Here is a 27,996-nt window from a genome sequence, read left to right on the forward strand (position 1 = left end):
GAGTCAGCTAGACTGTCTCTTTCCACGGATACTAACCTGGGTCTATCCAACTATGTTATCATTGTCATACCATATGGGCCTACTATGTCATGTCATACCACATATATTATATACAACTCTGGAAATAGGGTAGGAAATGTATCCACTTTGACATCGGCTGACATAAAAAGGGCTTTATAAATACATTTGATTGATTTTGAAATGTCCTTCACTAGCCGGGCCTGATGGAGTTGTTGATCAATGGATTGGAAGGCAGGGTTGTTTATTCTGCTGACCAGTGAGGGAGGGACAGACTTTCTGTTACTGTGTGCCAGGTTTCACATGTGTCCCCCCCCCCCCGCATCACAGCACAAGAATGTCCTCCGACACCGGATCCCCTCACTAAGACACTGCTACTCTGGCCACAGAACCTGCTGCCCATAGTGCAGCGCTACACTGGTGTTCAACCACAACTCTTGTAACTGGCCAAGGAGGTAACCACACTTACCTAATTAAGCCGGACACGCTCTAGCAGGGGGATCCAGACACGGCTTCTTTATTTAACCACACCAGTTCCCAATGAGACCTGCTTTCCAGCACACCGTTTAAAGGAGCATCCCAGGCCTCGTTTGTACAGTAATTATTTTTGTTCATGCCTGAGGGGGAAAGCCAGGGATACTTCTAATTTGAATCAAGTGAGAGTCGTTAGCTGGCCGCGCTGCACAGTACAAAGATGAAATGGGGCAGCAAGTCTTGATTGGCTAACTGCAGTGGGCAGGGAGGGCGGGAGAGCGAGAGGGAGAGAGAGGGAGAGAGAGGGAGAGAGAGGGAGAGAGAGGGAGAGAGAGGGAGAGAGAGGGAGAGAGAGGGAGAGAGCGAGAGAGAGAGGGGAGGCTGCTGGATGTGGGAGCACCGCTCGCTGGGTGAGAGTAGGGTGTTCTGGAAGGAGTGAGTGAGCAGCATCCTGTTCCTCAGGAGAAACAGATGGGTCCGGTGATGTGTTAAACAACGACTGTAGCTAATACCTGTAAAACATGAACCTGGGCATTACCTGCCTGGACTGACAGACGATGCTGCTCTGTGTTGCATGGAGTACTAATGAATCTCAGCCATGGTACTAATGAATCTCAGCCATGAGAAAGTTGAGTTGTCTGGGTGCCTCCACACAGGCCCTCTGTCGTTCCTCTCGTCTCCCACAGATCACATTGTCATTGTAATGAGCTCTCTCTCGCATGAGCAAAACTTTCATAGGGGAGCTGCATAAATCATACTGAAAAATAACTGTCAATGACTGCTGGTCATGGTGTGGAATATGAAACAGGCCTGTGTGATGAATGATCTCAGATGGAACATGATGGGTTTAGCTATAATTCATCATTCTAGTCATGGATTTAACTCTTAGGACATTTTTGGATAAAGGGTTAGGGTTAGCGAAAATGCTCTCCTAACCTGCTTCAAAAAGTCACTTGTATTGTGTTTTTGCTCTCCTAACCTGGTCACTTGTAGTCCCGATTTTAGCCAGTCGTTATTTCTCCTTTCAGGAAACACAACGGCATTATAGGAGTTGTTCATAAAGCCTAGACACCACATTAAATGTACCTCTTGTTTTCATTAGCTGATCAAATAATGTCCATACTAATTTCTAAAGCACAAATGTGTCCATAATTATCAGCTTCGATTGAGACCAGAAATGGGAATTAGGCCTGACTCTTTAGATTAGGCTGTTGTGTTTTGTGAAATAAGCCTTTATTGTCTAGCTGACTAAGGCCTTGGTGTGTCTTTAGCTCCTTTCACAGAGAGGTTATTTGGCAGTTGGACTGACTTGAACAGTAGTAGCTTTATGTATTGTTTGTTTGGGGTTCCTTTTCTGAAAAGCACCTGTCACTCATCCTTACATTCACTGCATGGATGACTGCTTGGGACCTGGTGATTGAATATCATTGTTGCTTTGTTTTCAACTTTAATTTGGCTATTTGCTAATATGTTTTAATGATCACCAATGCCTTATATGATAATACTGTAGGCTATGTTTTAGATTGTGTGTGGCATTAACACTAGGGATACAGCACCTAGTCAGAGAGGTTAGCATAATGAAGGGAACTATATTACCTGCTTTGTATTTATGGCTGAGCAGGGCAGGTCACCTTCCTCTGGGTGCAGATGGGAGAGAGGGATGGACAAAGACTATGGCATAATTTCACTTCCATAGAGAAGGAAAGGTATTGGAGAATCACATGTGAATTAAAATCTCTGCATTAAATAGTGTACTGCATGCAGTGGTGGAAAAAGTACCCGATACCTTAATAGAAGGTTACTCAAGTAACAGTAAAATACTACTTGAGTAAAAGTCTAAAAGTATTTGGTTGTGTATATAATACTTTGGTATTAAAGTAAATGTAATTGCTAAAATATACTTAAGTATCAAAAGTAAGTATAAGTATAAAGTATAAATAATTTCAAATTTCTTATATTAAGCAAAGCAGACGGCACCATTTTACTTTAAATTTAAATTTACGGATAGCCAAAGACAGACTCCAACACTCAGACAATTTACAAAAGATGCATTTGTGTTTAGTGAGTCTGGCAGATCAGAGGCAGTAGGGATGGCCAGGTGTTCTCTTAATAAGTACAGAAATTGGATAATTTTCCTGTCCTGCTAAGCATTTCACATGTCGTGAGTACTTTTGGGTAAAAGGTGCCTTATTTTCTGTTGCAACATAGTGAGGTAAAAGTTGTCAAAAATATGAGTAGTAAAGTACAGATACTTTAAAGTACTACTTTTTTGGGGGGTATTTTTACTTAAGTACTTTACACCACTGACTGCATGTCTGTAGTTAACTAATCAAATGGGTTTGAACCAGGGATGAAAGTAATGTAATTTCTTCCTGGTACGTGACCTCTCTGTATTACATATAGAATCCCTATTGAATCAATAGGATCTCTGTGGGCCTAGTCGTAAAGATGTGTCATTTAACTTGTATGACCTTTTAATTCTGGCATCAACTAGTCATGATGTTTACATCTGATTTCTAAAACAATCACTTCAAAGGTTCCTTTAGGAGGTTACCCGGGCTCGTTCATCCACTCACAACACATCTCCTAAACGGTGCTGAACGGAAACGAAACACCAACAAGTGTAATGACATTTGGCGATTGTCATTAGGACAGAATGGAAGTGTCCATTGCTGTCCGCACGCGTCTCTGTCGCCCACACTTCTCTGCCTCGGCAAAATGTCAGTGTTCTCGTCAAACCACATCACATTTTGGAGTTATACCACCTGTTTTCATGCCTCTGACATGCGGTAATGATAAATACTAGTGTAACATACCACCGTTTTCTTGACATTTTGTATTAATTATTGTCATAGGCTCATATTTTACTGGTAGCGTGTACCTCCACTATTTATTTTGCTGGGACGGCGTACCAGACCGTACCGCCTTACTTTTAACCCTGGATTTGAATCCAAATCCTTTGACCCCTACTGAGGCCATCAGCCCATCACCACTCTCCTGCCTGAGTAGACCAACGTCTCAAAGCAACGATTGTGTCTAACTGTGGTGTCTGTAACTGTGGTGTCTGTAACTGTGGTGTGTGTGTGTGTGTGTGTGTGTGTGTGTGTGTGTGTGTGTGTGTGTGTGTGTGTGTGTGGTGTCGAACTGTGGTGGTGTGTGGTGTCTGTAACTGTGGTGGTGTGTGGTGTCTGTAACTGTGGTGGTGTGTGGTGTCTGTAACTGTGGTGGTGTGTGGTGTCTGTAACTGTGGTGTGTGTGTGTGTGGTGTCTAACTGTGGTGGTGTGTGGTGTCTGTAACTGTGGTGTGTGTGTGTGTGGTGTCTAACTGTGGTGTGTGTGTGTGGTGTCTAACTGTGGTGTGTGTGTGTGTGTGTGTGTGGTGTCTAACTGTGGTGTGTGTGTGTGTGTGTGTGTGTGGTGTCTGAACTGTGGTGTGTGTGTGTGTGGTGTCTGAACTGTGGTGTGTGTGTGTGTGTGTGTGTGTGGTGTCTGAACTGTGGTGTGTGTGTGTGTGTGTGTGTGGTGTCTGAACTGTGGTGGTGTGGTGTCTGTAACTGTGGTGGTGTCTGTAACTGCTGTGGTGTGTGGTGTCTGAACTGTGGTGTGTGTGTGTGTGTGTGTCTGTGTGTGTGTGTGTGGTGTCTGAACTGTGGTGGTGTGGTGTCTGTAACTGTGGTGGTGTCTGTAACTGCTGTGGTGTGTGGTGTCTGAACTGTGGTGGTGTGTGTGTGTGGTGTCTGAACTGTGGTGGTGTGTGTGTGTGTGTGGTGTCTGAACTGTGGTGGTGTGTGTGTGGTGTCTGAACTGTGGTGGTGTGTGTGTGTGTCTGAACTGTGGTGGTGTGTGTGTGGTGTCTGTAAATGTGGTGGTGTGTGTGTGGTGTCTGTAACTGTGGTGTGTGTGTGTGTGTGTGTGGTGTCGAACTGTGGTGTGTGTGTGTGTGTGTGTGTGGTGTCGAACTGTGGTGTGTGTGTGTGTGTGTGGTGTCTGTAACTGTGGTGGTGTGTGTGTCTGTAACTGTGGTGGTGTCTGTAACTGTGGTGGTGTGTGTGTGTGTGGTGTCTGTAACTGTGGTGGTGTGTGTGTGTGTGGTGTCTGTAACTGTGGTGGTGTGTGTGTGTGTGTCTGTAACTGTGGTGTGTGTGTGGTGTCTGTAACTGTGGTGGTGTCTGAACTGTGGTGGTGTGTGTGTGGTGTCTGAACTGTGGTGGTGTGTGTGTGTGTCTGTAAATGTGGTGGTGTGTGTGTGTGTGTGTGTGTGGTGTCGAACTGTGGTGTGTGTGTGTGTGGTGTCGAACTGTGGTGTGTGTGTGTGTGGTGTCGAACTGTGGTGTGTGTGGTGTCTGAACTGTGGTGGTGTGTGTGTGGTGTCTGAACTGTGGTGGTGTGTGTGTGGTGTCGAATTGTGGTGTGTGTGTGTGTGTGGTGTGTGTGTGTGTGGTGTCTGAACTGTGGTGTGTGTGGTGTCTGAACTGTGGTGGTGTGTGTGTGGTGTCTGGAACTGTGGTGTGTGTGTGTGTGGTGTCTAACTGTGGTGTGTGTGTGTGTGGTGTCTAACTGTGGTGTGTGTGTGTGTGGTGTCTAACTGTGGTGTGTGTGTGTGTGGTGTCTAACTGTGGTGTGTGTGTGTGGTGTCTAACTGTGGTGTGTGTGTGTGTGGTGTCTAACTGTGGTGTGTGTGTGTGTGTGTGGTGTCTAACTGTGGTGTGTGTGTGGTGGTGTGTGTGTGTGGTGTTGTGGTGTCTGTAACTGTGGTGTGTGTGTGTGTGTGGTGTCTAACTGTGGTGTGTGTGTGGTGTCTGTAACTGGTGGTGGTGGTGTGTGGTGTCTAACTGTGGTGGTGTGTGTGTGTGTGTGGTGTTGTGGTGTCTGTAACTGTGGTGGTGTGTGTGTGTGTGTGTGTGTGTGTGTGGTGTCTGTAACTGTGGTGGTGTGTGTGTGTGTGTGGTGTCTGTAACTGTGGTGTGTGTGTGGTGTCTGTAACTGTGGTGGTGGTGTGTATGTGTGTGGTGTCTGAACTGTGGTGGTGTGTGTGTGTGTGTGTGTGTGTGTGTGTGTGTGTGTGTGTGTGTGTGTGTGTGTGTGTCTGAACTGTGGTGGTGTGTGTGTGTGTGGTGTCTGAACTGTGGTGGTGTGTGTGTGTGTGGTGTCTGAACTGTGGTGGTGTGTGTGTGTGTGGTGTCTGAACTGTGGTGGTGTGGTGTCTGTAACTGTGGTGGTGTGTGTGTGGTGTCTGAACTGTGGTGTGTGTGTGTGTGTGGTGTCTGTAACGGTGGTGGTGTGGTGTCTGTAACTGTGGTGGTGTGTGTGTGGTGTGTGTGTGTGGTGGTGTGTGGTGTCTGAACTGTGGTGGTGTGGTGTCTGTAACTGTGGTGGTGTGTGTGTGTGTGTGTGTGTGTGTGTGTGTGTGTGTGTGTGTGTGTGTGTGTGTGTGTGTGTGTGTGTGTGTGGTGTCTGAACTGTGGTGGTGTCTGAACTGTGGTGGTGTGTGTGTGGTGTCTAACTGTGGTGGTGTGGTGTCTGTAACTGTGGTGGTGTGTGTGTGGTGTCTGTAACTGTGGTGGTGTGTGTGTGGTGTCTGAACTGTTGTGTGTGTGTGTGTGTGTGGTGTCTGAACTGTGGTGGTGTGTGTGTGTGGTGTCTGAACTGTGGTGGTGTGTGTGTGTGTGTGGTGTCTGAACTGTGGTGGTGTGTGTGGTGTCTGAACTGTGGTGTGTGTGTGTGTGGTGTCTGTAACGGTGGTGGTGTGGTGTCTGTAACGGTGGTGGTGTGTGTGTGGTGTGTGTGTGTGGTGGTGTGTGGTGTCTGTAACTGTGCTGTGTGTGTGTGGTGTCTGTAACTGTGGTGTCTGTAACTGTGGCGTCTGTAACTGTGGTGTTGGCCTACTCCTAGCTTCTCTCTGGGAACCTTGGCATTCCAGCCATTCCCCTGCTACTAAAAGAGTGTCCCTCTCTAGCAGGGTATTTCTAGTGTTGAGGTGTAGCCGCCTGCGTGTCAGGACAGCCTACACAACGGCCCCGCTGTTGACATCAAAGTGGGGACTTCAAGGAACCGGCTATTTTTAACGCTGCCTCTGTTAACTCTGCTGTTATGTGATAACTCTTTGTAGTATTTTGTTGTTGTATTGTCTGTAGGAAGGGAATCCTGATTTAAACTTCTAGTTCACATTGCCTTCCCTGTGCCAGTCTTGATGAAATCTGCACAAGGCTGCTAAGGTGCAGGAAGACAAAAGGAGAAAGCTTCTGCACACTTTGGGTCAAAACAAATTCTGATTTAATGCTATAGAACAATAGATCTGAAATTTGCATGGACCCTGTGGAAAGACTACTTCGGCCAATGAAAATGACTTTCTGAAGAACAACTCAGCTTGCAGTCGGCCGGTCTATGAAAAATGTATTTCTGTTTCCTTAAACCAGTGTCATGATTGCTTGTGGTTCCCCACTGAGCGAAACAAGAAGACAGCCACAGTATTAAAGGTCATTTAAGAGAACAACATGAGTTGTGTTTATGTCATCACCAGCTCCCAGGCATACCCCTGTTGGAGAGATAAAGGCATGTCTGTTTTCTCCAACCCTGTGTCAACCTTGGTTCTGGTTGCGTAACAACAAGAGAAACATCCACAATATGTTAAAGGTCATGATGAAAGAAAACAGTATTTGTTTTGTTTGTGTTCAATGCTACTATGCTCCAAGGGTCCTCAATGAAAAGGTAACAAGAAGTGTTGAGTGAATTTAAATAAGAAAAACATCTATTTCCTGAGGTCGTAGGTTTGTCTGCCATCGCCTGCTATTTGTCACATCTTTCATGTTGAGGAATCTATAAATCCCTTAGAGATGCCGTACAATCTAATTCTGTGGATCACCATGGTGTTGTCTGTGCTTTTTGCAGGGGGAGAAGAATGCAGGTTTTGACGTGTTGTACCACAACATGAAGCATGGCCAGATTGCTACCAAGGAGCTGGCAGAGTTTGTCCGTGAGAGGTGAGGTGTTGTTTGGGCTGGGATGTTCCAGAGAGGTGGTACATGAGTGACGTGGGAGTGATGTTTCTTAATCAGTTTGCTTTTCAACTCATCCATCCATTTGAAAAAGTCATTTTTCTAAATGTTCATAAAGGTTTTGAAGTTTGCCTTTTTAAGAAGACTGATTCCAATACTGGCTACAGGGCCTTGTCGCTTCCTTTCATAGTCATGTCTTAGTGCAGAGGAACGGCTCCATCAGTCTCCCCTGCCTTCCAATCCACATAACTGGGCTGCATTTGAACTCAGGCCAGCACATGGGAGTGTTAAGAGAGACACACACACTCTCACGCAATACAAGACACGGCCCTCAAGACAAGGAGCTCCCTGTCTTACTATACAAATATACACACACTTGCAGTAGCTGTGCTTTCGCCTGTTATCTGGGCACTCAGCTCCGGTAACATGTCAGTCTGAATAATCCTCCTGGATTGTTTTCCCAGAAGTCGCCTGTCTTTATTCAGTCTGTTAATGAGTCAATTAGCTGGAAGTTGAACACCCATTGTAGTATTTAAGCCTGGGCCTTACAGGGCTTTTCTCCCCAGAGGGGAAGACAACAACCTTCACTGTCAGACCAATGTCATAGTCGTGACTTTTATTCATAAGATCCGAACCACTGCACATTCCCCACAGAAGGGAGGAAATTCAGTTATCTACTTGGAGAGAACAAAGTGTCAGTCAGGAAATGAAACGAGACATTGCAGGGAAGATCTCCCTCATGACAGACAGTGTAACCAACCCATTGAGCTGATTGATTCCCCACGCCCAGTGCAGAGGAGCTCTTTCTCAATCTGGATGTTCTATGTATCTACAAGTTGAATGTCATGTATTCTAACCCTTTGTAGGCCTAGCTACCCCTCTTCAAGGTGTACTTGTTCTCCATAAAGAGCTGTGTCTGTTGCCGGAGGCCTGAGAAACTGCACTGGTTTGTTTATTACATTGCTCTTTCCTTGTCAGGGTGAGAGGGGGTAGTTACCCCCCCCCCAGATATACTGATCTACTTTCTTCTCCCTGGGTGCTACAGATGGGTATTAAAGTTGTATGTTCCTCCTGCAGAAATGAGGCCATTTTATTATTTACATTTGGGTCAGGGCAACATTTACAGAGTATTGAAGCTAAATATTTATTTTCCCTTTGCCTGGTTGTTCATGCCTTTAGGTTTGTGCTTTATTATGCTCTGTACATGATAATATGACTTTATGCTAGTAAGACATGCAGTGGTTTTGTGTGAGCCGGAAGGGGACGAATTTAGATGTATGTGTAGTTGGATGCAGGATTTCCAAGGCTGAGACTCTGCATAGACCATCACTCTGCCTGGCTTGTTACTTACCAGCCACGGGCTCTTCAGGAATATATCGATCTATCTGTGGTTCTCAGGGCTGCCATCGAGGAGACCTACTCCAAGTCCATGAGCAAACTGGCCAAAATGGCAAGCAATGGAAGCCCACTAGGGTGAGTATATTAGAAAACTCTTGACATCAACATCTCAGTTTAAAATGAAATCAACTGTTTCATATGCTGGCAGGGTGCCGAGGGGATTTACAGGAGTTTGTCTGTATGGTTTGATTCTCTTGGCCAGGGTCTATGGTTTACTGGGTCGTGGCAGGCCGGGGTCTGTGGTTTACTGGGTCGTGGCAGGCCGGGGTCTGTGGTTTACTGGGTCGTGGCAGGCCGGGGTCTGTGGTTTACTGGGTCGTGGTAGGCCGGGGTCTGTGGTTTACTGGGTCTTAGCAGGCCGGGGTCTGGTTTACTGGGTCGTGGCAGGCCGGGGTCTGTGGTTTACTGGGTCGTAGCAGGCCGGGGTCTGTGGTTTACTGGGTCGTAGCAGGCCGGGGTCTGTGGTTTACTGGGTCGTAGCAGGCCGGGGTCTGTGGTTTACTGGGCCGTAGCAGGCCGGGGTCTGTGGTTTACTGGGCCGTAGCAGGCCGGGGTCTGTGGTTTACTGGGCCGTAGCAGGCCGGGGTATGTGGTTTACTGGGCCGTAGCAGGCCGGGGTCTGTGGTTTACTGGGCCGTAGCAGGCCGGGGTCTGTGGTTTGTTTAACTCTAGAAATGCACTATAAAGATTGAACTTTAATGTCATATTACCGTTCAAACAAAATGTATGAAATCGCATCTGTTAATGTATGTGATTATTAGATTTTAAAAAACATGGTGTTGGTGTTAGGACCTTGTAGTGTAGGTGACATATTGCTCTATGTCTCACAGGACATTTGCTCCTATGTGGGACTTGTTCCGGGTGTCATCAGACAAGCTGGCCCTCTGCCACCTGGAGCTGATGCGTAAGATGAATGACCTCATCCGGGACATCAACAAGTATGGTGACGAGCAGGTCAAAGTCCACCGCAAGGTAACACTTCTCACCGTATCTTTCTATGATCACGACCCCTCTATCCCCCACATCATTCACTATATTATATTATAAACTGGGTGGTTTGAGCCCTGAATGCTGATTGGCTGAATTCCATGGTATATCAGACCGTATACAACGGGTATGAGAGAACATGCATTTTTTTCTGCTCTAATTATGTTGGTAACCAGTTTGTAATAGCAGTAAGGCGCCTCGGGGGTTTGTGATATATGGCCAATATACCACGGCTAAGGGCTGTATCCAGGCATTCTGCGTTGCTTTGTGCATAAGAACTGCCCTTAGCTGTGGTATATTGGCCATATACCACACCCCCTCAGGCATTATGGCTTAAATATATAATGAGCATTTTAATAATATGTGCATGGTCTGTTTCTCACAGACCAAGGAGGAGCAGGTGGGGACCCTGGACGCTGTTCAGGCCGTCCAGGTGCAGAGTGGTCACCTCCAGAAGTTCAGGGAGGGATACCACGCTAAGTGTATTGAGCTGGACCGACTGAGGAAAGAGGGAGCTCCCCAGAAAGAACTGGAGAAGGTCTGTCATTAGGCATCAATGAACACATCCCGTATAATACAGTTATAGCTGTATAAACTGTTATATGAGCACAGGGTGCCTTACGTTAATGAGTAGTTGCTTGAAAGTACACTGAATAAGATAGACAGTTGAACAAGGTTGTGATTATTATAGCAGATCATTTGTTCACAATGATGACTCACCAGGATGAATAAAGGTTCCAGTAATGGCTGGAGGAAGTCTATAATCATCCCCACTCTCTCTCACTAGGAGGAAGTCTATAATCATCCCCCCTCTCTCTCACTAGGAGGAAGTCTATAATCAACCCCCCTCTCTCTCACTAGGAGGAAGTCTATAATCATCCCCCCCTCTCTCTCACTAGGAGGAAGTCTATAATCATCCCCCCTCTCTCTCACTAGGAGGAAGTCTATAATCATCCCCCTCTCTCTCACTAGGAGGAAGTCTATAATCATCCCCCTCTCTCTCACTAGGAGGAAGTCTATAATCATCCCCCTCTCTCTCACTAGGAGGAAGTCTATAATCATCCCCCTCTCTCTCACTAGGAGGAAGTCTATAATCATCCCCCTCTCTCTCACTAGGAGGAAGTCTATAATCATCCCCCTCTCTCACTAGGAGGAAGTCTATAATCATCCCCCTCTCTCTCACTAGGAGGAAGTCTATAATCATCCCCCTCTCTCTCACTAGGAGGAAGTCTATAATCATCCCCCTCTCTCTCACTAGGAGGAAGTCTATAATCATCCCCCTCTCTCTCACTAGGAGGAAGTCTATAATCATCCCCCTCTCTCTCACTAGGAGGAAGTCTATAATCATCCCCCCTCTCTCTCACTAGGAGGAAGTCTATAATCATCCCCCTCTCTCTCACTAGGAGGAAGTCTATAATCATCCCCCTCTCTCTCACTAGGAGGAAGTCTATAATCATCCCCCTCTCTCACACTAGGAGGAAGTCTATAATCATCCCCCTCTCTCTCACTAGGAGGAAGTCTATAATCATCCCCCTCTCTCTCACTAGGAGGAAGTCTATAATCATCCCCCCTCTCTCTCACTAGGAGGAAGTCTATAATCATCCCCCTCTCTCTCACTAGGAGGAAGTCTATAATATATGCCATTTAGCAGACGCTTTTATCCAAAGTGACTTAGTCATGTGTGCATACATTCTATGTATGGGTGATCCCGGGAATCGAACCCACTACCCTGGCGTTACAAGCGCCATGCTCTACCAACTGAGCTACAGAAGGACCACCATCCCCCCCTCTCTCTCACTAGGAGGAAGTCTATAATCATCCCCCTCTCTCTCACTAGGAGGAAGTCTATAATCATCCCCACCTCTCTCTCACTAGGAGGAAGTCTATAATCATCCCCTCTCCCTCTCACTAGGAGGAAGTCTATAATCATCCCCCTCTCTCTCACTAGGAGGAAGTCTATAATCATCCCCCTCTCTCTCACTAGGAGGAAGTCTATAATCATCCCCCCTCTCTCTCACTAGGAGGAAGTCTATAATATATGCCATTTAGCAGACGCTTTTATCCAAAGCGACTTAGTCATGTGTGCATACATTCTATGTATGGGTGATCCCGGGAATCGAACCCACTACCCTGGCGCTACAAGCGCCATGCTCTACCAACTGAGCTACAGAAGGACCACCATCCCCCCCTCTCTCTCACTAGGAGGAAGTCTATAATCATCCCCCCCTCTCTCTCACTAGGAGGAAGTCTATAATCATCCCCCCCTCTCTCTCACTAGGAGGAAGTCTATAATCATGCCCTCTCCCTCTCACTAGGAGGAAGTCTATAATCATCCCCCTCTCTCTCACTAGGAGGAAGTCTATAATCATCCCCCTCTCTCTCACTAGGAGGAAGTCTATAATCATCCCCCTCTCTCTCACTAGGAGGAAGTCTATAATCATCCCCCTCTCTCTCACTAGGAGGAAGTCTATAATCATCCCCCCTCTCTCTCACTAGGAGGAAGTCTATAATCATCCCCCCTCTCTCTCACTAGGAGGAAGTCTATAATCCTCCCCCCTCTCTCTCACTAGGAGGAAGTCTATAATCCTCCCCTCTCTCTCACTAGGGGGAAGTCTATAATCCTCCCCTCTCTCTCACTAGGCGGAGATGAAGTCTAAGAAATCTGCAGAGTCGTTTGCTGTGTGTATAGAGAAGTATAACCGCGTGGGAGGAGACTTCGAGCAGAAGATGAGCGAATCAGCCCAGGTCAGTCGGTCCACTGGGCCTGGGGCGGGTTACTTAGACACACTCAATCCTGGGGTTTCCTTAAATTAACAAACCGTTTTTGTTCACAATGAACACGTCTCCATGGCTACCTGCACAGTTTCCAAGGAAACCCTCAACAAATCCAATGAACGGTGCTATATTTGGTTTTTAAATGATGACTGGAATCCTGGTGACCAATTACCCGTTAATAGCTAATGGGAGATCTGTCCCTGATAATGAGTGAGGAGGAGAGAGCTCGGGGGGATTTCATGAAGACTACAGCCCAGAGCATGATGGGTGAAATGGCCTGTTCTTTGAAGCTATTTCTCTAGCCCACATGCAGTGTGATTAGTACCTGGTTATTACCTTGGATGGGACCTCTATTATACTCCACTGCTCTGGTCTGTACCTGGTTCTCTTCCTGTACAGTTGCCTCTGGTCTGTACCTGGTTCTCTTCCTGTACAGTTGCCTCTAGTCTGTACCTGGTGCTCTTCCTGTACAGTTGCCTCTGGTCTGTACCTGGTTCTCTTCTTGTACAGTTGCCTCTGGTCTGTACCTGGTTCTCTTCCTGTACAGTTGCCTCTGGTCTGTACCTGGTTCTCTTCCTGTACAGTTGCCTCTGGTCTGTACCTGGTTCTCTTCCTGTACAGTTGCCTCTGGTCTGTACCTGGTTCTATTCCTGTACAGTTGCCTCTGGTCTTTGACTTTGGGTTCTCTGACTTTTTTTTTTGAGTAGCATTTTGTTGTTCTTTGCGGTAGTTTGCGCCAGTGTTTTGTGGGTATTATGAGTAGCATTTTGTTGTGCTTTGGGGTATTTTGAGTTGCATTTGGTTGTGCTTTGGGGTATTTTGAGTTGCATTTGGTTGTGCTTTGGGGTAATTTGAGTAGCATCTTGTTGTGCTTTGGGGAAGTTTGAGTAGCATCTGGTTGTGCTTTGGGGAAGTTTGAGTAGCATTTGATTGTGCTTTGGGGAAGTTTGAGTAGCATTTGATTGTGCTTTGGGGTATTTTGAGTAGCATTTGATTGTGCTTTGGGGTATTTTGAGTAGCATTTGATTGTGCTTTGGGGTAGTTTGAGTAGCATTTGGTTGTGCTTTGGGGTAATTTGAGTAGCATTTGGTTGTGCTTTGGGGTAGTTTGAGTAGCATTTGGTTGTGCTTTGGGGTAGTTTGAGTAGCATTTGGTTGTGCTTTGGGGTAATTTGAGTAGCATTTGGTTGTGCTTTGGGGTAGTTTGCTGTAATTAGGACCCATCTTGGTGTCTGAACACTGTTGTTTTCCTGTCCTCTGTACAGAAGTTCCAGGACATCGAGGAGGCCCACCTGAGGCAGATGAAACAGCTAATCAAAGGATACTCCCACTCCATAGAGGACACCCACGTCCAGGTGGGACAGGTAGGTCACCCAGACACTGAGCCAGGCCAGGAGAGCCTGTCTGGAGGGATTTAACTGACCTCTTTGAGGGGTTGTCTCCTTCTACACTCAAACTGAACCACAGTCAAACTCCACACACAGAGCACATCCACAACAAACTCTCCAGTCCAAACCCCTATCTCTTCTCTGACTGCAACGAGCCCCTCTCTCCTCTGTTCAGGTCCATGAGGAGTTCAAACAGAACGTGGAGAACATCGGCATAGATAACCTCATCCAGAGGTTTGCAGAGCAGAAGGGCACAGGCAAGGACAGACCAGGTACACCACACAAACAGCATAAACAGATGGTAAGATCCCAGCATGTGTACGCGTGAGAGTGTGTCCGATTTGTCCTCACTGTGGTGTGTCCCTATATGTGGCAGCCCTGGTGGGGTTTGAGGAGTACATGACAGCTTTAGTACCGGAGGGGAGTAAGAAGAGTCGAGGAAAAGCCTTCAGGATTCCTGGACTGGGCAAGAGGGACAAAGAGCCAGACTCAACGTGAGCACACACACACACACACACACACACACACACACACACACACACACACACACACACACACACACACACACACACACACACACACACACACGTGCTTAAAACACAGACCGAGACAGAAACCCAGCTATTTTTTACCAAGAAGCCGAGATAAATGGAAATTACTGAAGTGATGTCGTCACGCAGATGATAAATCCCAATTACCCTCACTTTCTTTTGTCAGCTCCATCTGTGATACTATCTTGTCACTTAGCCAAATTTATCTTTGTTTCTTTTTGCAGGGATTCAGCTGTGACGGAGACACCAGTGAGTATATGCTAATTCACAGTGGCTCAAAAACTGTTCAAATCAATGGCCGTTCTTCCATTATCAGTTGTACATCCCTGGTGGTGAATTAAGCAGCATATCACTGTGCCCCGCCGCCAACGTACTGTACACACACATCAATGCTGTGTGTGTCTGTACAGTCTGTGTTTGTCTGTACAGTCTGTGTGTTTGTCTGTACAGTCTGTGTGTTTGTCTGTACAGTCTGTGTGTTTGTCTGTACAGTCTGTGTGTTTGTCTGTACAGTCTGTGTGTTTGTCTGTGCAGTCTGTGTGTGTGTGTTTGTCTGTGCAGTCTGTGTGTGTGTGTTTGTCTGTACAGTCTGTGTGTGTGTGTTTGTCTGTACAGTCTGTGTGTGTGTGTGTGTGTGTGTGTGTGTGTGTGTGTGTGTGTGTGTGTGTGTGTGTGTGTGTGTGTGTGTGTGTGTGTACTGTGTGTGTGTGTGTGTGTGTGTGTGTGTGTGTGTGTGTGTGTGTGTGTGTGTGTGTGTGTGTGTGTGTGTGTGTGTGTGTGTGTGTGTGTGTGTGTGTGTGTACAGTCGGTGTGTGTGTGTGTACAGTCGGTGTGTGTGTGTGTACAGTCGGTGTGTGTGTGTGTACAGTCGGTGTGTGTGTACAGTCGGTGTGTGTGTACAGTCGGTGTGTGTGTACAGTCGGTGTGTGTGTGTGTGTACAGTCGGTGTGTGTGTGTGTGTACAGTCGGTGTGTCGGTGTGTGTGTACAGTCGGTGTGTCGGTGTGTGTGTGTGTGTGTGTACAGTCGGTGTGTCGGTGTGTGTGTACAGTCGGTGTGTCGGTGTGTGTGTACAGTCGGTGTGTCGGTACGTCGGTGTGTGTGTGTGTGTACAGTCGGTGTGTGTGTGTGTGTGTGTGTGTGTGTGTACAGTCGGTGTGTGTACAGTCGGTGTGTGTGTGTGTGTGTGTGTGTGTGTGTGTACAGTCGGTGTGTCGGTGTGTGTGTACAGTCGGTGTGTCGGTGTGTGTGTACAGTCGGTGTGTGTGTACAGTCGGTGTGTGTGTGTACAGTCGGTGTGTGTGTGTACAGTCGGTGTGTGTGTGTACAGTCGGTGTGTGTGTGTACAGTCGGTGTGTGTGTGTGTGTACAGTCGGTGTGTGTGTGTGTACAGTCGGTGTGTGTGTGTGTACTGTGTGTGTGTGTGTGTGTGTGTGTGTGTGTGTGTGTGTGTGTGTGTGTGTGTGTGTGTACAGTCGGTGTGTGTGTGTGTGTGTGTGTGTGTACAGTCGGTGTGTGTGTGTACAGTCGGTGTGTGTGTGTGTACAGTCGTGTGTGTGTGTGTGTGTGTGTGTCGGTGTGTGTGTGTGTACAGTCGGTGTGCGTGTGTGTACAGTCGGTGTGTGTGTGTGTGTGTGTGTGTACAGTCGGTGTGTGTGTGTGCGTACAGTCGGTGTGTGTGTGTGCGTACAGTCGGTGTGTGTGTGTGTGTGTGTGTGTGTGTGTGTGTGTGTGTGTGCAGTCGGTGTGTGTGTGTGTGTGTGTGTGTGTGCAGTCGGTGTGTGTGTGTGTGTGTGTGCAGTCGGTGTGTGTGTGTGTGTGTGTGTGCAGTCGGTGTGTGTGTGTGTGTGTGTGTACAGTCGGTGTGTGTGTGTGTGTGTGTGTGTGCAGTCGGTGTGTGTGTGCAGTCGGTGTGTGTGTGCAGTCGGTGTGTGTGTGTGTGTGTGCAGTCGGTGTGTGTGTGTGTGTGTGTGCAGTCGGTGTGTGTGTGTGTGTGGATTCCTGTGCAAGAGGACAAAGAGTGTGTGACTGTGCAGTCGGTGTGTGTGTGTGTGTGTGTGTGTGTGTGTGTGTGTGTGTGTGTGTGTGTGTGTGTGTGTGTGTGTGTGTGTGCAGTCGGTGTGTGTGTGTGTGCAGTCGGTGTGTGTGTGTGTGCAGTCGGTGTGTGTGTGTGTACAGTCGGTGTGTGTGTGTGTGTGTACAGTCGGTGTGTGTGTGTGTGTGTACAGTCGGTGTGTGTGTGTGTGTGTACAGTCGGTGTGTGTGTGTGTGTGTACAGTCGGTGTGTGTGTGTGTGTGTGTACAGTCGGTGTGTGTGTGTGTGTGTGTGTGTGTACAGTCGGTGTGTGTGTGCAGTCGGTGTGTGTGTGTGCAGTCGGTGTGTGTGTACAGTCGGTGTGTGTGTGCAGTCGGTGTGTGTGTGTGCAGTCGGTGTGTGTGTGCAGTCGGTGTCTGACTGTACAGTCTGTGTGTGTCTGTACAGTCTGTATGTGTCTGTACAGTCTGTGTGTGTCTGACTGTACAGTCTGTGCGTGTCTGTACAGTCTGTGTGTGTCTGACTGTACAGTCTGTGTGTGTCTGACTGTACAGTCTGTGTGTGTGTCTGACTGTACAGTCTGTGCGTGTGTCTGACTGTACAGTGTGTGTGTGTGTGTGTGTGTGTGTGTGTGTGTGTGTGTGTGTGTGTGTGTGTGTGTGTGTGTGTGTGTGTGTGTCTGACTGTACAGTGTGTGTGTGTGTGTGTGTGTCTGTACAGTGTGTGTGTGTGTGTCTGTACAGTGTGTGTGTGTGTGTCTGTACAGTGTGTGTGTGTGTGTCTGTACAGTGTGTGTGTGTGTGTCTGTACAGTGTGTGTGTGTGTGTCTGTACAGTGTGTGTGTGTGTGTCTGTACAGTGTGTGTGTGTGTGTCTGTACAGTGTGTGTGTGTGTGTCTGTACAGTGTGTGTGTGTGTGTGTCTGTACAGTGTGTGTGTGTGTGTGTCTGTACAGTGTGTGTGTGTGTGTGTACAGTGTGTGTGTGTGTGTGTGTGTGTGTGTGTGTCTGTACAGTGTGTGTGTGTGTGTGTGTGTGTGTGTGTGTGTGTGTGTGTGTGTGTGTGTGTGTGTGTGTGTGTGTGTGTGTGTGTGTGTGTGTGTGTGTGTGTCTGTACAGTGTGTGTGTGTGTCTGTACAGTGTGTGTGTGTGTCTGTACAGTGTGTGTGTGTGTGTGTGTGTACAGTGTGTGTGTGTGTGTCTGTACAGTGTGTGTGTGTGTGTGTCTGTACAGTGTGTGTGTGTGTGTGTCTGTACAGTGTGTGTGTGTGTGTGTGTGTGTGTGTGTGTGTGTGTGTGTGTGTGTGTGTGTGTGTGTGTGTGTGTGTGTGTACAGTGTGTGTGTGTCTGTACAGTGTCTGTACAGTGTGTGTGTGTGTCTGTACAGTGTGTGTGTGTCTGTACAGTGTGTGTGTGTGTGTCTGTACAGTGTGTGTGTGTCTGTACAGTGTGTGTGTGTGTGTGTGTGTGTGTGTGTGTGTGTGTGTGTGTGTGTGTGTGTGTGTGTGTGTGTGTGTGTGTGTGTGTGTCTGTACAGTGTGTGTGTGTGTGTGTGTGTCTGTGTCTGTACAGTCTGTGTGTGTGTCTGACTGTACAGTCTGTGTGTGTGTCTGACTGTACAGTCTGTGTGTGTGTCTGACTGTACAGTCTGTGTGTGTGTCTGACTGTACAGTCTGTGTGTGTGTCTGACTGTACAGTCTGTGTGTGTGTCTGACTGTACAGTCTGTGTGTGTGTCTGACTGTACAGTCTGTGTGTGTGTCTGACTGTACAGTCTGTGTGTGTGTGACTGTACAGTCTGTGTGTGTGTCTGACTGTACAGTGTGTGTGTGTGTCTGACTGTACAGTGTGTGTGTGTGTCTGACTGTACAGTCTGTGTGTGTGTGTCTGACTGTACAGTCTGCATGTGTCTGTACAGTCTGTGTGTGTCTGACTGTACAGTCTGCGTATGTGTCTGACTGTACAGTCTGCGTGTGTGTCTGACTGTACAGTCTGCGTGTGTGTCTGACTGTACAGTCTGTGTGTGTGTCTGACTGTACAGTCTGTGTGTGTGTCTGACTGTACAGTCTGTGTGTGTGTCTGACTGTACAGTCTGTGTGTGTGTCTGACTGTACAGTGTGTGTGTGTGTCTGACTGTACAGTGTGTGTGTGTGTCTGACTGTACAGTGTGTGTGTGTGTCTGACTGTACAGTCTGTGTGTGTGTGTCTGACTGTACAGTCTGTGTGTGTGTGTCTGACTGTACAGTCTGTGTGTGTCTGTACAGTCTGTGTGTGTCTGACTGTACAGTCTGCGTATGTGTCTGACTGTACAGTCTGCGTATGTGTCTGACTGTACAGTCTGCGTATGTGTCTGACTGTACAGTCTGTGTGTGTGTCTGACTGTACAGTCTGTGTGTGTGTGTGTGTCTGTACAGTGTGTGTGTGTGTGTGTGTGTCTGTGTCTGTACAGTCTGTGTGTGTGTCTGACTGTACAGTCTGTGTGTGTGTCTGACTGTACAGTCTGTGTGTGTGTCTGACTGTACAGTCTGTGTGTGTGTCTGACTGTACAGTCTGTGTGTGTGTCTGACTGTACAGTCTGTGTGTGTGTCTGACTGTACAGTCTGTGTGTGTGTCTGACTGTACAGTCTGTGTGTGTGTCTGACTGTACAGTGTGTGTGTGTGTGTCTGACTGTACAGTCTGCATGTGTCTGTACAGTCTGTGTGTGTCTGACTGTACAGTCTGCGTATGTGTCTGACTGTACAGTCTGCGTATGTGTCTGACTGTACAGTCTGCGTATGTGTCTGACTGTACAGTCTGTGTGTGTGTCTGACTGTACAGTCTGTGTGTGTGTCTGACTGTACAGTCTGTGTGTGTGTCTGACTGTACAGTCTGTGTGTGTGTCTGACTGTACAGTCTGTGTGTGTGTCTGACTGTACAGTCTGTGTGTGTGTCTGACTGTACAGTCTGTGTGTGTGTCTGACTGTACAGTGTGTGTGTGTGTCTGACTGTACAGTGTGTGTGTGTGTCTGACTGTACAGTGTGTGTGTGTGTCTGACTGTACAGTGTGTGTGTGTGTCTGACTGTACAGTCTGTGTGTGTGTGTCTGACTGTACAGTCTGCATGTGTCTGTACAGTCTGTGTGTGTCTGACTGTACAGTCTGCGTATGTGTCTGACTGTACAGTCTGCGTGTGTGTCTGACTGTACAGTCTGTGTGTGTGTCTGACTGTACAGTCTGTGTGTGTGTCTGACTGTACAGTCTGTGTGTGTGTCTGACTGTACAGTCTGTGTGTGTGTCTGACTGTACAGTCTGTGTGTGTGTCTGACTGTACAGTGTGTGTGTGTCTGACTGTACAGTGTGTGTGTGTGTCTGACTGTACAGTCTGTGTGTGTGTGTCTGACTGTACAGTCTGTGTGTGTGTGTCTGACTGTACAGTCTGTGTGTGTCTGACTGTACAGTCTGTGTGTGTCTGACTGTACAGTCTGTGTGTGTCTGACTGTACAGTCTGCGTATGTGTCTGACTGTACAGTCTGCGTGTGTGTCTGACTGTACAGTCTGTGTGTGTGTGTGTGTCTGTACAGTGTGTGTGTGTGTGTGTGTGTCTGTGTCTGTACAGTCTGTGTGTGTGTCTGACTGTACAGTCTGTGTGTGTGTCTGACTGTACAGTCTGTGTGTGTGTCTGACTGTACAGTCTGTGTGTGTGTCTGACTGTACAGTCTGTGTGTGTGTCTGACTGTACAGTCTGTGTGTGTGTCTGACTGTACAGTCTGTGTGTGTGTCTGACTGTACAGTCTGTGTGTGTGTCTGACTGTACAGTGTGTGTGTGTGTGTCTGACTGTACAGTCTGCATGTGTCTGTACAGTCTGTGTGTGTCTGACTGTACAGTCTGCGTATGTGTCTGACTGTACAGTCTGCGTATGTGTCTGACTGTACAGTCTGCGTATGTGTCTGACTGTACAGTCTGTGTGTGTGTCTGACTGTACAGTCTGTGTGTGTGTGTCTGACTGTACAGTCTGTGTGTGTGTGTCTGTACAGTGTGTGTGTGTCTGTACAGTGTGTGTGTGTGTGTCTGTACAGTCTGTGTGTGTCTGACTGTACAGTCTGTGTGTGTCTGACTGTACAGTCTGCGTATGTGTCTGACTGTACAGTCTGCGTATGTGTCTGACTGTACAGTCTGCGTATGTGTCTGACTGTACAGTCTGTGTGTGTGTCTGACTGTACAGTCTGTGTGTGTCTGACTGTACAGTCTGTGTGTGTCTGACTGTACAGTCTGTGTGTGTGTGTGTCTGTACAGTGTGTGTGTGTCTGTACAGTGTGTGTGTGTGTGTCTGTACAGTGTGTGTGTCTGTACAGTGTGTGTGTCTGTACAGTGTGTGCGTGTCTGTACAGTGTGTGCGTGTCTGTACAGTGTGTGTCTGACTGTACAGTGTGTGTGTGTGTGTGACTGTACAGTCTGCATGTGTCTGTACAGTCTGTGTGTGTCTGACTGTACAGTCTGCGTATGTGTCTGACTGTACAGTCTGCGTATGTGTCTGACTGTACAGTCTGCGTATGTGTCTGACTGTACAGTCTGTGTGTGTGTCTGACTGTACAGTCTGTGTGTGTGTGTGTCTGTACAGTGTGTGTGTGTCTGTACAGTGTGTGTCTGACTGTACAGTCTGTGTGTGTGTGTGTCTGTACAGTGTGTGTGTGTCTGTACAGTGTGTGTGTGTCTGTACAGTGTGTGTGTGTGTGTCTGTACAGTGTGTGTGTCTGTACAGTGTGTGCGTGTCTGTACAGTGTGTGCGTGTCTGTACAGTGTGTGCGTGTCTGTACAGTGTGTGTCTGACTGTACAGTCTGTACAGTGTGTGTCTGACTGTACAGTCTGTACAGTGTGTGTCTGACTGTACAGTCTGTGTGTGTGTCTGACTGTACAGTCTGTGTGTGTGTCTGACTGTACAGTCTGTGTGTGTGTCTGACTGTACAGTCTGTGTGTGTCTGTACAGTCTGTGTGTGTCTGTACAGTGTGTGTGTCTGTACAGTGTGTGTGTGTCTGACTGTACAGTCTGCATGTGTCTGTACAGTCTGTGTGTGTGTCTGTACAATCTGTGTGTGTGTATAGTGTCTGTACAGTGTGTGCGTGTCTGTACAGTGTGTGCGTGTCTGTACAGTGTGTGTCTGACTGTACAGTATGTGTGTGTGTGTCTGACTGTACAGTCTGTGTGTCTGACTGTACAATCTGTGTGTGTGTCTGTACAGTGTGTGTGTCTGTACAGTGTGTGTGTGTGTGTGCAGTGTGTGTGTGCAGTGTGTGTGTACAGTGTGTGTGTGTGTCTGTACAGTGTGTGTGTGTGTGTGTGTCTGTAGAGTGTGTGTGTGTGTGTGTGTGTCTGTACAGTGTGTGTGTGTGTGTGTCTGTACAGTGTGTGTGTGTCTGTACAGTGTGTGTCTGACTGTACAGTCTGTACAGTGTGTGTCTGACTGTACAGTCTGTGTGTGTGTCTGACTGTACAGTCTGTGTGTGTGTCTGACTGTACAGTCTGTGTGTGTGTCTGACTGTACAGTCTGTGTCTGACTGTACAGTCTGTGTGTGTCTGTACAGTCTGTGTGTGTCTGTACAGTGTGTGTGTCTGTACAGTGTGTGTGTGTCTGACTGTACAGTCTGCATGTGTCTGTACAGTCTGTGTGTGTGTCTGACTGTACAGTCTGTGTGTGTGTCTGTACACTCTGTGTGTGTGTACAGTGTCTGTACAGTGTGTGCGTGTCTGTACAGTGTGTGCGTGTCTGTACAGTATGTGTGTGTGTGTCTGACTGTACAGTCTGTGTGTCTGACTGTACAATCTGTGTGTGTGTCTGTACAGTGTGTGTGTCTGTACAGTGTGTGTGTGTGTGTGCAGTGTGTGTGTGCAGTGTGTGTGTACAGTGTGTGTGTGTGTCTGTACAGTGTGTGTGTGTGTGTGTGTGTGTCTGTAGAGTGTGTGTGTGTGTGTGTGTGTCTGTACAGTGTGTGTGTGTGTGTGTCTGTACAGTGTGTGTGTGTCTGTACAGTGTGTGTCTGTACGTGTGTGTGTGTGTACAGTGTGTCTGTACGTGTGTGTCTGTACAGTGTGTGTGTGTGTACAGTGTGTGTGTACAGTGTGTGTGTCTGTACAGTCGGTCTGTCTGTGCCTGTACAGTCGGTCTGTCTGTGCCTGTACAGTCGGTCGGTCTGTGCCTGTACAGTCGGTCGGTCTGTGCCTGTACAGTCGGTCGGTCTGTGCCTGTACAGTCGGTCGGTGTGTATGAGCAAGGGAGAGTAATCATGTGTGACAATGGTGTCTGGGAGTATTTGGTTTCTATTTTTATTATTTTGACCAGTGGTGGGGAAAAGTCCCCAATTGTCATACTTGAGTAAATGTAAAGATACCTTAATAGAAAATGACTCAAGTAAAAATACAGTGAAATACTACTTGAGTAAAAGTATTTGGTTTAAAATATACTTAAGTATCAAAGGTAAAAGTATACATCATTTCAAACTCCTCACATGAAGCAAACTGAGATCCTCCGTTTATGCAGGTTCTAGTTTTCACACTGCTCCTAAAGTGATCTGATGACAACATCACAGGGTGAAGGGTTGTTATGGCACTTTAAGCTTATCAAACACTAGGAGAAAGTATTTATGTTTGTATCCAACATGGTATTCTCTATTCTGCACACAGAACTCTCCCCTAGAGGTGGATGAGGAGGGGTTTGTAATCCGAGCAGACGTCAATCAGAATGATATCCTTTGCAGTAACACTGACTATCAGACGAGAGGCTGTCTCTACTGTATTGGAGTAAAAATTCCCTTGGACAGACCTCTTTATCTTCATAATGAAAACAAGGCTTCCTGCCACTGTGTAAGTGAGTATTCTATCTTTATAAAGCAGTCTAGACGGTCTCTTATGAGATGAGTAGAACATTAAGTCTCCCTGCCCCCTGAGAGACATTTAAATAGACTGAAATGCTCTCTCTGTCCCTCGTCCAGCTCCAGTCCATTATCAGTGAATGAGGCTGGACAAAGGAAACCCTGACACTCCCAAAGTTGTCCAAGGCATAAGGCTCTTCCCCGTCCATTTTAGTCAGTCCACTGTCCACCCTCCGTCAGGTCACTTTTCCTTGACTCTCTGTCCGCACGCTGCTCGATGGAGGACAAGGAGGACAACTTCTACTCCAGCGACTCCGACTTTGACGACGAGGAGCCCAAGAAGTTCCACATCCAGATCCGTCCGGTGGGCAGCAGCAGCAACTCTGCTGCTACAGAGATGGAGCTGAAGGCCACCGTGGGGGCACTCACACTGCCCCCCAACAGAGGGGTATGAAGGCGGGAAGGAGAGGGAACAAGGACCAGAGGGGAGGCTAGGGATGAAATGTGTTGCGGATTTTCACATGGTGTGGTATCAAAAGTCTAAGATTTCTGAAAAGGGAAGCTCAGAAATGCTCATCTGTTTATTAAGCCATGTTTATTCTCCCTGCTATTGTTTCTCCACGTTGCAATAACAGCAGGTTGTAAACGGTCTACATTGTTTAATATCCCCAGACAGTGTAATTAACAACTCTGCTCTCTCTCCTTCCAGGTGTCAATCAAACGTCATCTCTCCAGTAAGTTCCATTAAAACCGGCATCTTGTTAAAAATAGCTGGGTTTCTGTCTCTGTCTGTATGTTTTACGCATTTCTCTGTGTGCGTGGTACTCTGACTCCCCTCGTCCTCTCCACAGGAAACAGCAGTACTACAGGACGTTCAGAGGGGGAGGGAGAGGGCGCCACCCACAGGGGTAAGTAGTTAGCACTCTCTCTCCGCTGTTTCTGCAGCATCAGTAGTACAATCTCTCCACTGTTTCTGCAGCATCGGTAGTACACTCTCCACTGTTTCTGCAGCGTCAGTAGTACACTCTCTCTCCACTGTTTCTGCAGCATCGGTAGTACTCTCTCTCCACTGTTTCTGCAGCGTCAGTAGTACACTCTCTCTCCACTGTTTCTGCAGCGTCAGTAGTACACTCTCTCTCTCTCCACTGTTTCTGCAGCGTCAGTAGTACACTCTCTCTCTCTCCACTGTTTCTGCAGCGTCAGTAGTACACTCTCTCTCTCTCCACTGTTTCTGCAGCGTCGGTAGTACACTCTCTCTCTCCACTGTTTCTGCAGCGTCGGTAGTACACTCTCTCTCTCCACTGTTTCTGCAGCGTCGGTAGTACACTCTCTCTCTCCACTGTTTCTGCAGCGTCGGTAGTACACTCTCTCTCTCCACTGTTTCTGCAGCGTCGGTAGTACACTCTCTCTCTCTCCACTGTTTCTGCAGCGTCGGTAGTACACTCTCTCTCTCTCCACTGTTTCTGCAGCGTCGGTAGTACACTCTCTCTCTCTCCACTGTTTCTGCAGCGTCAGTAGTACACTCTCTCTCTCTCTCTCCACTGTTTCTGCAGCGTCGGTAGTACACTCTCTCTCTCTCTCTCCACTGTTTCTGCAGCGTCAGTAGTACACTCTCTCTCTCTCTCTCCACTGTTTCTGCAGCGTCAGTAGTACACTCTCTCTCTCTCCACTGTTTCTGCAGCGTCAGTAGTACACTCTCTCTCTCTCTCCGCTGTTTCTGCAGCGTCAGTAGTACACTCTCTCTCTCTCTCTCCGCTGTTTCTGCAGCGTCAGTAGTACACTCTCTCTCTCTCCGCTGTTTCTGCAGCGTCAGTAGTACACTCTCTCTCTCTCTCCGCTGTTTCTGCAACGTCAGTAGTACACTCTCTCTCTCTCTCTCTCTCCGCTGTTTCTGCAACGTCAGTAGTACACTCTCTCTCTCTCTCCGCTGTTTCTGCAACGTCAGTAGTACACTCTCTCTCTCCGCTGTTTCTGCAACGTCAGTAGTACACTCTCTCTCTCCACTGTTTCTGCAACGTCAGTAGTTTCTCTCTCCGCTGTTTCTGCAACGTCAGTAGTACACTCTCTCTCTCTCTCCGCTGTTTCTGCAACGTCAGTAGTACACTCTCTCTCTCTCTCCGCTGTTTCTGCAACGTCAGTAGTACACTCTCTCTCTCCACTGTTTCTGCAACGTCAGTAGTACACTCTCTCTCTCTCCGCTGTTTCTGCAACGTCAGTAGTACACTCTCTCTCTCTCTCCGCTGTTTCTGCAACGTCAGTAGTACACTCTCTCTCTCTCTCCGCTGTTTCTGCAACGTCAGTAGTACTCTCTCTCTCTCTCTCCGCTGTTTCTGCAGCGTCAGTAGTACACTCTCTCTCTCTCTCCGCTGTTTCTGCAACGTCAGTAGTACACTCTCTCTCTCTCTCCGCTGTTTCTGCAACGTCAGTAGTACACTCTCTCTCTCTCTCCGCTGTTTCTGCAACGTCAGTAGTACTCTCTCTCTCTCTCTCCGCTGTTTCTGCAGTGTCAGTAGTACACTCTCTCTCTCTCTCCGCTGTTTCTGCAACGTCAGTAGTACACTCTCTCTCTCTCTCCGCTGTTTCTGCAACGTCAGTAGTACACTCTCTCTCTCTCTCTCCGCTGTTTCTGCAACGTCAGTAGTACACTCTCTCTCTCTCTCCGCTGTTTCTGCAACGTCAGTAGTACACTCTCTCTCTCCGCTGTTTCTGCAACGTCAGTAGTACACTCTCTCTCTCCGCTGTTTCTGCAACGTCAGTAGTACTCTCTCTCTCTCTCTCTCCGCTGTTTCTGCAGTGTCAGTAGTACACTCTCTCTCTCTCTCCGCTGTTTCTGCAACGTCAGTAGTACACTCTCTCTCTCTCTCCGCTGTTTCTGCAACGTCAGTAGTACACTCTCTCTCTCTCTCCGCTGTTTCTGCAACGTCAGTAGTACACTCTCTCTCCGCTGTTTCTGCAACGTCAGTAGTACACTCTCTCTCTCCGCTGTTTCTGCAACGTCAGTAGTACTCTCTCTCTCTCTCTCTCCGCTGTTTCTGCAGTGTCAGTAGTACACTCTCTCTCTCTCTCCGCTGTTTCTGCAACGTCAGTAGTACACTCTCTCTCTCTCTCCGCTGTTTCTGCAACGTCAGTAGTACACTCTCTCTCTCTCTCTCCGCTGTTTCTGCAACGTCAGTAGTACACTCTCTCTCTCCGCTGTTTCTGCAACGTCAGTAGTACACTCTCTCTCTCTCCGCTGTTTCTGCAGCGTCAGTAGTACTCTCTCTCTCTCTCTCTCTCTCCGCTGTTTCTGCAGCGTCAGTAGTACACTCTCTCTCTCTCTCTCCACTGTTTCTGCAGCGTCAGTAGTACACTCTCTCTCTCTCTCTCCGCTGTTTCTGCCCCTTACCATGTACTTGATAATTTCCCTATATTATATCAGTGGTAGGTCATAACTGTTTGTTTCATATGGTATTCATGCATGGCATACTATTACTCCACCTTTAATGTTAGTGATGCAGCCTCTTTAATCCAGGCTGTATCACAATCGGCCGTGATCGGGAGTCTCATAGGGCGGCGCACAATTGGCCCAGCATCGTCCGGGGTAGGGGAAGGTTTGGCTGGGGTAGGCCGTCATTGTAAATAAGAATTTGTTCTTAACTGACTTGCCTAGTTAAATAAAATAAATAGAAATGTTACTCCCAGTCTGAAGTGATGTGAATGTGATTTACCGCGTTGCTTCTGGATAAGCTTAACAGTGCGTATCCGTCCAGTGATAAATAGTCAAGGTGGCTGACCTTGGCTGAATGACACTGTCTATTTGTCACGCCTCAGGTCTGTCTGGAACATGGTTTATTAGTGAGGGAGTAGCAGCCTGTGATGCTACAGTAGGAGGCTATTTGTGGGGGAAATGAGCAGACTGGATTAATGATGAGTGCCTTGATTAAAACCATAGCGTAAAGCGCTGTGCTGATGTTGCTTAGAGAAGCCAGGCTAATAGCTAGTATTTATCTTTATGGAAGGTAATGTGTATTCCCTTACGGCTGCCCTCCATCAGCACTAGCTAATCACATCTCTCCCTGATTGGGGAGCAGTCCCAAATTAAACTTCACTAAGTGTGTGTATGTGTCTTTTGCAGAGGGAGAGCAGGATGGCCTATGCAGATCCACCTCCAGTCCAGATCCCAGTAGGTGAGTGAATGTCAGTCACACTCCAGTCCTCCCCTCTCTCTGTCGTACATAGCTGTGAGGTGGAGAGATGCTGTGGGAGAAGAAGCCAGCAGGAGTTCTGATGACAGTACTGCATCACCTGACATCACCTCTGGCTTGGCTTTTTCTTCGCTCCTGGTGACGTATGATCTCCCTCACTGTCTCTTTCCCTTTCCCTTTCTCATTTCATCTGTCTCTCACCCACTCTCTAGGTTGAGTTCTACTGCGTCAGGCTCGGACAGTCTCTTTGGACCTCCTCTGGAGTCTGCCTTCAAATCAAAAAGCTTTGCTGGTAGAGATCAGCTACAGAGAGCAGAGAGTGTCTTTGGTGCTTCTGAATGTAAATACGGTT

The 27,996-nt window shown here is 47.6% G+C and overlaps 1 protein-coding gene across 4 annotated transcripts in view; it reads left to right on the forward strand.

The window, feature by feature from the left end:
• LOC124037719 (F-BAR domain only protein 1-like) overlaps window positions 1-27,996 on the forward strand; it is a 58,373-nt gene that overhangs the window by 24,568 nt on the left and 5,809 nt on the right. For all 4 annotated transcript variants that reach the window (XM_046352706.1, XM_046352709.1, XM_046352707.1 and 1 more), the window contains 15 exons: window positions 7,381-7,472; window positions 8,886-8,960; window positions 9,716-9,857; window positions 10,258-10,410; window positions 12,513-12,617; window positions 13,912-14,010; window positions 14,210-14,306; window positions 14,411-14,528; window positions 14,810-14,834; window positions 23,273-23,333; window positions 23,730-23,908; window positions 24,170-24,194; window positions 24,312-24,368; window positions 27,575-27,626; window positions 27,857-27,984. In XM_046352706.1, coding sequence (XP_046208662.1) covers window positions 7,381-7,472; window positions 8,886-8,960; window positions 9,716-9,857; window positions 10,258-10,410; window positions 12,513-12,617; window positions 13,912-14,010; window positions 14,210-14,306; window positions 14,411-14,528; window positions 14,810-14,834; window positions 23,273-23,333; window positions 23,730-23,908; window positions 24,170-24,194; window positions 24,312-24,368; window positions 27,575-27,626; window positions 27,857-27,984 — 1,408 coding nt within the window. The remainder of the gene's footprint in view (window positions 1-7,380; window positions 7,473-8,885; window positions 8,961-9,715; window positions 9,858-10,257; window positions 10,411-12,512; window positions 12,618-13,911; window positions 14,011-14,209; window positions 14,307-14,410; window positions 14,529-14,809; window positions 14,835-23,272; window positions 23,334-23,729; window positions 23,909-24,169; window positions 24,195-24,311; window positions 24,369-27,574; window positions 27,627-27,856; window positions 27,985-27,996) is intronic.

The sequence above is a fragment of the Oncorhynchus gorbuscha genome, linkage group LG06, assembly GCF_021184085.1.
Source record: "Oncorhynchus gorbuscha isolate QuinsamMale2020 ecotype Even-year linkage group LG06, OgorEven_v1.0, whole genome shotgun sequence".
Lineage (NCBI taxonomy): Eukaryota > Metazoa > Chordata > Actinopteri > Salmoniformes > Salmonidae > Oncorhynchus > Oncorhynchus gorbuscha.